Here is a 12,652-nt window from a genome sequence, read left to right on the forward strand (position 1 = left end):
GCTACCTCACAGAGAATTTTACAAAAGGTGAAAACTAGATTAAAGTTAACTAAGGACAAACACATGATAACAGTGTGCATGTCAGTCTGCAAAAAAAGTCAGTCTACAGAATGGGATGCTGTCAGGGATTTTAGGGGTAACAAGAAAACTTTCTGTAAGTACATTGATAGGAAGACCAAAAGCAGATTTCACAATGTGGGAAGGAAGGGAAGTTGATAATGCACGACGTGTAGAAAACAAGGCATTTAGTACTCTTTTTGCTTCAGTCACTACTGAAAAGATTACCTATGATTAAATGACTAACATAATTAACGTCAGCAATAGGAGTAAAGAACTCAGATGAGAGTGGGCAGAGAACAGGTCAAATGCAATTCAGATAAAGTAGCCATTTTAAACAACAGCCTACATTTCAGCCTGCTGAAATGAAACACAGACTGTTGAGGGGACCAATGAAGCTGAACTATGACTAGTGGTGGCTACACCTTTGAGACTTAGAGAAAATAAGATTGGAGAAGACATATGCAGCTCTGGTTTAAACACAGTATCTATTACCATTTTTATATCAAATTCAGATTTTTAGATAGTTTCATATTCTGAAATTCTGAGTACCAAAGTTCCCTTTGAAATAATTTACTTAATTAGGCCACAATGTCTTTTTTGTAAAAGAAGGGTAAGGAAATGTAACTTCACTAGAATCTTCAATCTATTTTTAATTCCTAGAAGGATGGTGGGACCTGCAATCAAACCACCTACATGTGAGCTCTTCAAAGGTGATAAGCAATTGTCAAGATTTATCAAGAAGGAATTGTGCCAAGCTAATCTTATTTCTTTTCATGACAGAGTAACAGGTGTTGTTACTTGGGGAGAAATAGTTGTTGATGTTAAAAAAAAACCCCAACTTTAGACAGTGACACATGCAGCCTTTTAGAACAGCGAGGAGAAAAAAAAAAAAAAAAACCTAGACCAGGTCTACACCAGGGTGGCAGTCTATGGCTCTGCAGCCATATGTAGCTCATGTGCTGTTTAAATGGAAGTCATACCTACGCTACGGGCCATTACTGGCATTGTCTGCTGCTGGGAAACCTGAATGTCTCTATCTGAGGCATGAAACAGATGAGCAAGAGACTCAAGTGCAAGTTTGGTCCAGGTGAACCTCACAACAGAGTGGTAAGACCTCAGGAGAGCCAAAGTCATCACCTCCTCCTTATCTATTACTCCCAAATTAGAGACTCTTTGACCTTCTTAAGTACAAGGCATGGCTGATGCAAAACACCAGTCAGCTGTGTGAAAACAAAGTTGAAAAAAACAACCCTTGGCAGAAATGCAACTGAAAAAYGCAGAGTGGAGGTATGGAGATGTGTGAGGGATATTCTATTCTATTCCTCTCAATCTCAATATATATACTTTTTTAAAAGTAAAAATCCTAATAAGTAGGAAGGGTAAGCCTATGCAATAAAGTCCTTCCACCTTTACCTACAGTCAGGTTTCAGCAGAAGCACTGTGCCCAGTTTCAGGGACTTCATKTCAAAGAAAATTGGAAACTGTTCAGAGGAGGGCAACAAAAATGGCAGAAATACGGAAAGAAGAACTGATCCTTTTAGTCTTGAGAAGAAAGAGAAGACAGATGGATAGAGAAAACAGTTTTAAATAGATGAAAAGGCAGAGTGGATAAGTGGTCTTTATGTCCCACAAGACTACAAAGCTATTGCCAATAATTCCTTTWTTTTCCCCCCAATTTCTGCAAAGCAAAAGGGAGTTTACTTCTGTCTCAAGCATCATTCTCAGATTTGTCAGCTATATTCCTGAGGCTATCCTCAGATTTGAGCACATTTTGACTGCAGGAATGATGTGGTAAAGACTGAACAGAGGGCAAGACATGAGGTTAGAAGGTATGTGTGCCTGCAGCAGAGCAACTAGGTTAGCACAGGGGCATCATGCACAGTGATGAATGATCAGCCACTAGTTTGACAGTACACAGGCATGGCAGCACTGCTGGGTGTGTAAAAGCTTTCTCGAGATCTAATTTTCAACAAGTCAGCTGAGGTCAAGCTCTTTACTTTCAATAAATATATCAACAAATTCCTGCCATTATTGTGGCAGAGAAAATGTGAAAACCTTAAGGATTAAAAGAAATAGTCTGAGCTTGACTTGCTACCAATAGATTGCTACCAAAATATGGAGGGAAAACAGGAACCCGACATGTATTTAACCACTTAAAAACATAATTATTTTAAAACCAATCTCATGACATTAATTCCTGGATCATTAGTGCCAATAAATTGTTTTGGTAATAACAGAGGAGCCATCCTGATGATTAAAACTCAACCAATTGAGGTAGAATTGCCTAATGCCATTTAACAACATTTAATTTAACACAATAGACCTTCCAGACATTAGTTATTCCAAGAACAACATCATGTAGGCATTTATATCATGTATTTTGTTGTACATATCTATCATTCATTTATTCTAAGCTAAGGTGGATATTCACCTTCCTGATTTTCATGCTGCWGCTATGTATTCATACATAGTTTTTGATTTGATAAAAAGCAGGAGTTATGGTTAAAAATTATTACTGTCTTAAATATATAAATAAAGCTTGAAATATAGTAACACATTTCAAAAGCATAAATATTTGCCTTCAAATAACATCTGATATAAACAGATCCTAAATTTGTACCATAACACATAACCAGAAATGTATTTGTCACTAAAAAAACATTCATTTGACTTTACATCAAATGAAATAGTTTACTACAGGTACTGTCTCACTACAAAACAGATTACATAGTTGAGTTTTCAAATTTAGTGCGTCTTCATAGTGAATGGCCTGTGAAGTGACAGAAGGGGAAACAGCAAAATACCAGCAAGTTATTGCATATCTGAAATGCAGTTAACTTTCGGGAAAAAGATAATATGCATATCAAAAAATACTGCTGCTGTTAAGTATTGTAAATTGATGTCTGCAGCGTTACAATATCAGTAGTAGTATGAGATGACATATTTTGTGAAGAGCTCTTGGACCACAAGGTGACTTTTTTGAGTAACTGGTAGCTATGCTTTAATAGTCCCCCAGAGTTTGGGAAACACCCAGCGTGCCACTTGTATTTTAAATTTTCTATTATTTATAGTCTAACACTTGAAATTTGGCATCTAAACATGTAAAAGGACCATGCCACTTTGTTCTGTTATTTTAATGTTTCCATGATTCATGCAGTAAAGCTTAAAAGCTTATTCTTTTCTTCTAAAACAATCAACTCAGATGACCTAAGCAACAGCAGCAGAGAACAAATTAAAGGAAATAATATTAAATATTCATTTGTGAAGTGGTTTTAGCAATTCTGAAAAAATATACTGTAGCTTTTGATTCTATCTAAATGAGTAACTTGTCAAGCCCTGCACAGAAGAGATCATCTATTCAACCCCTCCTGCTCAAGCAGGGTCACATACAGCAGGTTGCCCAGGTCCTTATCCGAATGGCTTTTGAGTATCTCCAAGGATGGAGACTCCACAATCTCTCTAAACAACCTGCTCCAGTGCTGAGATACCCTCCCTAAAAAAGTTTTCCTTAAGTTCAAGAACTTCTTGTGTTTCCGTTCGTGTTCATCCCTTTAAATAACTACGGGATACAAGAATTGTTCGACTGTTGTCCAGTGAATTTCATGCCTCTGCATGCTTCATACTATTTTCTTATCTGGCCAAGAGTTGCTGCCTCCAGCTGGAGAGAAACCCATGCTGCTCCTGTGCAAGGCACCAGTTCCCTTTCCTGCATAGCTGCAGCCAGATCTGGGCTTTGATGCTTTGCAGAGAGGAGCTCTTCCCCCTGAAATCTAATACAGTAAGAAATAGGAGCTGGTGCAGGGAAAGGAAAATGGGAAAGAAGGAGATTGGGAAACACAGCTTGTTTTGTAGACTGGATGTGGCTTAATTATGATAAACTGAATTTAGACAAAGATCTATGCTGGAAATATCAATGGATACCAACTTACATCTTCTTATCATCTCATAGCTCTTGCATACAGTGTTCTTTATTTTCTTGCCTCTGGCTGCCTTTACTATGTTATAATAGGAGCATAAGGCCACGCAGCTCTTTGGGAGTACTGCACCTCACATGGTGATAGACAGCATTGGGACTCCAGCCTTTTGCTCCATGATCAACCTRAGGCATCCAATGATTCTTTCGAAACATACTCTGTGTCGTATCTTATCCCTCAGTTAATTTCAAGCCGGCCAGATATTTCACTCTCTGGATAAAACTTGTCATTGTCCAAGGAATGTCATACACGTACATAAGCATTCTTTCAACTTCAGAAATGGTTCTTCTGGAGTTTAGAAGAAAATAAACATATAATCAGTCAGAAGTGTGAAGCAAATGTGACATGGCCAACAGTGTCAAATCATGACGCTGGCTGTGAAGGAGACTGGCTTAATTCTTTGCAGACTCCAGTAACAGTCAATGTCTTACCAGCTGGTTGCAGTTTCACTAACAATCTTTTTACCTCTTTTGTCAAACCATCAGTTTTACAGAAACTGTCATTTTCAATGCAGTGCCCTTCAGGAAAGGTTTCTCAGGATAGTAGTATGTGGGCAATTAAATTAAATGTGAGAAATCCAACACCAACTCCAGATTCTTGATCATCACTTGGCCATCCTAGTAGTTATTCAATAGACTGTCTCTTGTATGCTGCTTGGTCAATAGTAGGACTTTTTTTCCTTGTTTAAATTTAGCCAGCCAGACTTCTGTGTTGTAAATTCAATTAAACATTCCAGGTTGCAGATGCCTTAAAAGGGTATCTTATATTCTCTTATGCTCTTTGGAAGTGCCACTCCTTGTTTTTCAAGAGAAAGGTTTCATCAGATGTTTCATCAGTAATGCACTTACTTATATATATAAATTGCTAAAAATCAATGAGTTAAATAACATCTCCTGGTTAATAGTAATGGATGCTGAAAGAACTTGATCCAGGAGGAATGACTGACTAAAATGACCAAAAGCCTCATCCTAAAGAAGTAGGAAAACTTCCTGATGGGTTCTGGGCTGAGTATGAGTAAACACATTGAGCAGTACAAATTAAAAAGAATTAATATTATCTGTTATGCCTGAAGATCTTCAGTCTGCCCATATATAATTGTGAGAGGGAAATCTGACAGCATAGGGAGCAAAGTATGTGGAAATATTGATGAAAAATAGATTCCTACTAATAAAGCTCAACGGGCACAAAGATTAACTTCCCAATTAGTAATTAGAAAATGGCATAAACKAAAATTAAAAATAAGACCAAAATTAATTATCTCTTCAATACAAATATTGTCAATTGATTTGATAAAGACAGGTTAATTTTCCCTGGGTTTATCTTAGATCTATTAATACTTCAACCTCACAGCCCTAGGTGTTATTTTGCCTTGCTAGTGCTCTGATTCAGCTGGCAGGTAATACAATGGTAAACTGTTGAGCATCTATAAAAAATGCATCAATCTTTCAGAAGTCCCAAGAGTCCTGTATTTAACAAAAGACTCCCTTCAGAAGAGAGGCGTTTAAAATAAAACACACTTCCTAAAAGAACTTGAAATAACAAACATCCTGCCTTGGGCTGCTTCGGTACAAAGCCTCTACTGCTCCCTTCACCGGGGCAGAGCCTCCCCCAAAACATGAGCAAACTTCAGCTTTCCTGATTGCCCAGAGACACAGACTGCGAGTGCACGTGCACTGGAGAGGCCCCTATGGCTCTCAGTTCCCGGAGAACAGGACTGCAGTGGTGGGACCCATGGGAGCTGCGTTCCCCAGCACAGGCACCTCAGCACCCGTGCACAGAGCTGCTCCCGTCGCCCAAGTCCGTGCTCGGTGCCCGCACAACAAACGCTGCTTATGGAACCAGGGGAGATGGCACAGGCAGCGCTGGGTCAGYGGCCACGGCTGCAGGAATCGCCTGGCAGGGGTGAGGACACGGGCCGTGGGAGCTGCTGTGCCCATGCACTGCACTCCTCAGCACGGCCTGTGCCAGGGGCTGATCCCTGCCTGCTGCCGAGTCATCCTTCACCTCCTTGTCCGGGAGAAGCAAGCGGTGGGGTGGGCAATGCAAGGAAAATCAGGTGCTTGTTCCCTTTGATCTGTTTTGAACTGGAATATTTTACCCTAAAAATCCTACTCGCGGCAGTGGTGGGTCCGTGCTACATTTTGAATAACTGCGAAGAATGATTTCTGTAATGATTTCTACAGCACACGCCAGAGCCCAAGTCCTGCCTTTGCTTCCTCCGCTGTGCAAGTATCCTGGCAACAGAGCCAGGATACAGCGCTGATGCTTTATGCACAGACTCGTCCTGGGCTCCATCCTTTCCCGAAAGCCTGGCTTAGCTGTGCAGGGAAGGCACTCGGTGCCAGGGTGCTGCTGTGCAGCTTGTACAGCTCGGGGTGGCCAGGGCCGGAGAGCAAATCCGCAGGACACGGAGAGCGGAGTGGGGAGAACGTGAGCAGCCCTTACACCTCCGTGCTGCCCGCTGCGACGCGGGGATGGYGTCTGCATGGGGGATTTGCCCTTTAAACACTTACATTTTAGTCAACAATAGAAAAGCATGCAACAAATACACCCAGGAAAGGTATTCAATTTAATACACTTTCTAATTAAGAAGAGAGAAAAAAAAAGCACATAAAAAATTAGGAGTATGAATATCCTTTTCACAGTATTTAAATTTCAGAATGGATTTATTGTTTTATATTAGCCTGTGCCTTTAGTGAACCATAGCAATTAGCAATATTCCATTTTATCTACTTATCTGTATGATTGTCACTACAAGATGTCTATTTGTTTCTGGATTTTTAAACATTTGTTTCTGAATTTGTAAGTTTATCAAAGAGTGCTCCAAGTTATTTCTCAAAGAGATAAAAATGCCTGAATTCCTTATTAATCTACCTGATTTTTTTTAATAAACTTCATTTCAGAATAAAAGAATGTTTAAATACTGTAAAATGGTGATTCTTGTTGAAATGTTCCAAAGGAAACAAATAGGTTTCACCTGATCGAGAAAAGGATGAGTTAGTATCTTTTTTTCTGAAAAATTAGGATCCCATGGGTAAAACAACATATACCTTTTAGGACTGAGGACTTCATTAGCATTAYGAAGGATCTGGAACACTGCTGAGAATGATCCTATCTGCCTAGAAAATGAAGCAGGCTATGCAGAGCTTGCTGATCCTCAGGTGACAGTGAATCCATTAACAGGTTGACAGATTTCCTACTATTTTATAAAAGTTCACTTCATAATCTAGCAAATTCTCTTGCAAGATAATAGCATAACCATTTTAGAGAAAGAAAACCTAAAGCACAGAGTTGGAATTCATTGACCAAAATTGTAGATATTTGCATCGCAGCTACATTTTAGACTCCCACTATAGCCAGTGGAGAGAAATAAACRCTTGTGATTGATGTCCTAGCCTAGAAATGTAAAATAGATTAAATGTACTGTGTTGATCAGGTAGATTTTTTCTGTCCTGGCTATCAAGAGTTCAGAGTGACTAGCTTCAAGACAGGTATCTTGCTATAGCTAAGTGAGATGATAACTTCCCAGACTGGAGCTTAAGTGGTTTTGTTTAATGTTTGACAGAAATCGTACTACTCAGGATTCCTGGCTTCTGCAGGGGCATCCTTATCTGGGCATGAATATTCTCCCTGCACAAGGGGTAACTGAGGTATCTGTGAATAACAGAAACACATTGTGTAGGAAGAAGGCAGAACAAACCTGGTGTTACGGTTATGTCATCTCCATTGACTACAGGTCTTTCTTCCTCTTCCTCCTCTGGTGGTTCAATACTTGTCTTCTCCATATTGCTCACAGACTTGTTCCTTTTGCGCTTGCCTTCAGCGCCAGGAGTGGCCCCTGGAAGGATCTGATCTGTCACATTTAACAGTAATGGAGCTGGTTCTGCTGGAGGCTTTGGGGTGCCGTAATAGTTGTCTGGAAAGAAACAGAAGAGAATAACACGTAAGTTCACAGAATTACATCTACTTCTTCCCCTTTTGGTTTGGATTAATGAGATGATGTGACGTAGTACATCAGTTAATATAAAGGTTAGTTCAAAATGTTTTCTGTGAGGTTAAAATTCACTTTTCATGAAATTGTAATAGATACTTCTAATGGCAACACTAAGGATCCAGTCATACCCTCAGCTATATTCTATATTAACTCTTTCTCAAACTCTAACAGGCTAAAATCTGTATTTTTCTCATCTAAACCACAGATAAGCAGGAAGTACTCTGAAGTAGTTTTTCACTCCAAACCACTGGTTGGGACTAATCAGTTTTATAACATTTATGCTACAATAAAAGAGTTTCTAACAATCAAAGGGATCATAAAGATATTGGACAGTCACCCTGCTAAAGTCATTTTCATATCCTCCAAATTCTCTTACCTGGCAAGGAAGCTCATTATTGCTCTGTGTTACAAAGATTYACAATAACAATTAATGTTGAAATACCTCACTTTTGTGTTTGTCAAATTTTTACTGTTTGTGAGAAAATCTCCAGATTCATAATAGTTAATGCTAATATATTTTCAAAGAAAGATGAAACTTTATGCTTTAGGGCTTAAAATTATCTCTAACTACTAAGAAATTCTGAGAAGATTTAGTGGCTGACAGATTACTGTGTATATGTCTCACAGGAAGTTTCTGGCAACTTCTGAATCACCCACTTTCTATCTGAAAGCTGTTAGATTAGACTGACCGAGATCTGATCTGATCTATCTGATCTGTGTGTCTGAATTTTGGGCTCAAAATTATTTTCTTAATAATAAAGCAGGTCAAACAATAATATGAAACATCAGGATATATATACGTGTATGTGTATATATATAAAATATAGTATTCATGCAAAATTATTTTTTTCTTGAGAAAGTTGTGTTTTCTGCATTATTTTTTCTTCAGAGTGGCAACAGTTCATGAGGAGAGCAGTGAACATGATGCCTCACAAGTAGATTAACAAGCAGTTAATATAGGAACCTAAAATTGTTATCAAACTCTCAGGAACTTTTCCCAAAAAAGCACCTATGTTTCAGTGCCAGTACACTTAGAGCTGCTCAAGGGATTTGCAGACCATATGACTGTGTTTAAATTCTTGTCCTCATATGTAAGACTTCTGCACAATCGAAGTAGTAACAACTTTTGGAAGTTCCTTAACAACACATTCAGAAACAGATCTGCACAGCAAAGCATTATAAGGTGTATTTTCCAAGCAATATAAAAATATTTCTGGAACCAGTATTCCTTTGTGTTCTGCTATGAAGTACAAAGTTCAGCCACAGTAGCACCTCAGTACTGGTAAGTAATTGAGTACTCTTACTCACAGTGGTTTAGCAAAATGCTGTTCAGAGCAGGTGTTTCTGWAACTGTAATACACTAGGAAAATTTACCGTATTAAATGGCTCTCATATTCATTCTGGGCTTCAGAAATGGAAAAATGAAGAACTGACTTGGTAAAGATTTTCTTCGGTTCTCTGAGCTCTAATGTGGAGCCCTGATGTTGGGCAGAATTAATCCTGGCTTGTGTTGCTGCCTGCGAATTGCTGGAGGCAACTATGAACCTACACACACAGCATCAGGTTCCTCACACTTTGGGTTACATATTTTGAAAAAACCCCCACCAACAACATTTTAAAGCCTCCAATTTAAAAGCCTCCTCCTTAACCCATACCATTTTACAATTTGAAGGTGTACAGTGCCAGATTCCGGAAATAACAGTATACCAACCAAAGGTTGAAAGTCTAGTGTGATACAAAGGTGTAATTAATAGCCAAGGCACACAACCTTGGCTATTTTGTGCTGATTTCTTAATTTTGCCRTTGTCATAAAAAATCAAGAATAGCACAAAAACACTACTTCTTAAAGGTCAATGATTTATTAAGAAAATTGGAAAAGTCATAACTATCACATTTGTAGGCTAATGATAATATCCTGTAGCAGATAGGAGGGCAGACACTAAAYGACATTTTAAATGAAGGACATACTCCTTCAATTTTAGGGAATTATATGCTTTTTAAAAACACTTCTTTTAACTTAGACTACCTGTATATTTTAGTAGGAGACAAAAGATTTATGTCAATATAAAATATATAAAACATGAGAAAGAAAATTGTACATTTGAGATTAGAAGCGAAAGAGGATTTCATTCTTTTAGTTTCAAACTGAAAAGGCAATATAATTTCTACTTTCTGCCCTCTACAATAATATGTTGATTTCCATATTATATATATTTGATAATATGGTTGATTTAAACATGAGTCTTGTATTATTGCTTGATTGATCTATCTTAATTCAAACATATGTATAAGCAGGGACAACAGAAAGAAGAAATTGAACCACAGATATTGGCATAGTAAGTGTATCAGAAAAATGAAGAAAAAGAATCATTATAATTAAGAGGAAAAATGTATTGGATGAGACACCTAGCTAGTTCAATGGAGGAATGATGCTGCATTAAAGAGCAATTAGAATCCGTGTAAATTATATCTTGTATTAAGAAGTTTCTCTGTGTTTCATGTGTGTGAAATTCTACACCAAAACATTAGCCCATGTCATGGGCTTTTCAACCTTGGTGGCAACATACTGACCAAGTTAGTGAAGGCACCAAACATAATCATAATAGAAAACTCTCCTAAAGGCTGAAAAAAATGTCTTCTCAAGTYATAATGCAGAGAATAAATGTTTAGATACCGTAACTTTCGTAGCAATGATGTTTGGAAAACATAGAGCACAAAACAGGAAAGAGCCTAACTGTACTCTAAAAAATGACACAGTAGCCCCATTTCTGTAAACTGGTCCTTGCCTCTCAGGAATTACAYGGGGGAACTAAAGAAGGCCAAATGTATCTTGGAATTGCTTAAAATGATCTAGAGTTTTCAGCTGGAAAGGACAAGTGAAGGGAGATATGACGTGTGTCTATAAACTTTACAAACTCACGAGAACCTGCAAAAGTTCCCAAAAAACAAATGAAAGGATGCCTGACTTCTCCCCATGTGAGAACAAAGGAAGCCCTATGAAATTAGTGGGTCCGGAATGAGCAAAAGAAGTGTTTTCCTACATAGCACAAAATGCCCGTATTTTAGATGAGGTTGAAAAGCAATTAGGCAAATTTGCCAAAGTAATTCATGACAGTCTTTTAAATGTAARGGTACAAATGCATGTATGTACATGTATGCATATACATGTATGTATGTACATGCATGTATGTATGTACATGTATGGATGTAAGGGTACAAATTCTGATTTAACAGTTCTGCACATTACAGCAGCTGGAGGGGGGAGCATTGCTCCCTGCATGCCTTCTCTGCTCCGGTATTTCATGTCTAACTATCTACTATGAGGCAGTAACAGAGACAGAACACGAGGCTACAGTTTCCTTTGGTTTAACTACTGTCTTACTCACGTGTCTCCTTGCCTTACTTAAAAGYGTGTCTACTCCTCAGCCATCCCAGCAGAGAAGTCAAGAGGTCAGTCTAAGCAGGCAGTGCTTCAACTTAGCTCTCTGGGTTGGGCCTGACGCCTTCACATAGACAGCCAGGACGGACTGAGCAGCTATTTGTGCAGAAGCCGTCAMGGCCTAATCAGTCTCGCTGCTGTGCCCGGGTGCCCCTGAGTGCAGGTCTCTCCAAAGCTGYTTGACTTGGCTGAAAATGGCCTGGAATCTCTAACACTACCAAAATCACCAAGTGTCCTTTGCCACCCCTAAGSTGCATGATGAGGTAAACCAGATTTTGGAACTAGGAAGTCAGTAAAATTACTGTGGAGGCTAGTTCTGAAGACAGAGACCGAATGAGGAAGTGAGAACGTCAGGAGAGACACAAAAARGGCCAAATGAGGAGGACAGCACAGCTGTATTTTTTAACTTGATCACACCTGTTTCAAGAAGTGGCAAGATATTCATTACATTCAAGTGTTTGATGATAAAGCAACAGATCCTCTGTGTCCACCTCCTTCCCCGTGGTGTCTGTCAAGATGCCCCAGRACAGAGAGAAGGGGGCTGCTGTCTGGGTCCAGGCCGTGGCTCCCTCGGGTCCTGGTGTCAGCCAGGAATTATCAGAACATTCTGGAACAGGGATTATTGGTGTGATGATCCCTGGCTCCCACCCGCAGTCCTCTTAACACCTCTCTAATCTCATCATTAAAGATTCCACAATACATGAGAATATCATGATACTTTGAAAACATAAATATTAGGAAAAGATAAAATGTTGGTGCTGAGGAATTTCGAGACTATAGTGAGAACGAACAATCCTTGAGAAATCCGAAGATACGCCAGAGACAAAAGATATATCTTAATATAAAAGCTTGCAGCACTTGCATAGTTCAGATTATGAGTCCAGAACTACATATAAGTTTCTTACATTTATTTTTAGAGTGGAATGATACAATACCAAGCTACAAATACACCCCAAATTCAGCTTATTCAGCACTCACATTTGGATTGCTCTCATTCTGTGCTGTTTATACAAGCTTTGACTAAGTCAAAATTACACCAAATTAGTCAAAATTACACAGTCACATGAAGGAAAAACCTTTGGGAATCACAAAGTTTATCATGAATGTTAAATGTCTCCATATTATTTTCATGGTCAGTGACTAGTGATAACACATTAAGGGAAAAGTATTCTGAAGACTAATTAT

General features: G+C 38.8%; 1 protein-coding gene across 5 annotated transcripts in view; it reads right to left on the reverse strand.

Moving 5' to 3' along the window:
• The window catches only part of MAGI2 (membrane associated guanylate kinase, WW and PDZ domain containing 2), a 674,980-nt gene that overhangs the window by 224,036 nt on the left and 438,292 nt on the right, over positions 1 to 12,652 (reverse strand). For all 5 annotated transcript variants that reach the window (XM_026046375.1, XM_026046373.1, XM_026046374.1 and 2 more), the window contains exon 4: positions 7,735 to 7,950. In XM_026046375.1, coding sequence (XP_025902160.1) covers positions 7,735 to 7,950 — 216 coding nt within the window. The remainder of the gene's footprint in view (positions 1 to 7,734; positions 7,951 to 12,652) is intronic.

Source organism: Nothoprocta perdicaria, unplaced genomic scaffold (genome assembly GCF_003342845.1).
Source record: "Nothoprocta perdicaria isolate Ctin4 unplaced genomic scaffold, notPer1 scaffold_44, whole genome shotgun sequence".
In the NCBI taxonomy this organism is placed as follows: domain Eukaryota; kingdom Metazoa; phylum Chordata; class Aves; order Tinamiformes; family Tinamidae; genus Nothoprocta; species Nothoprocta perdicaria.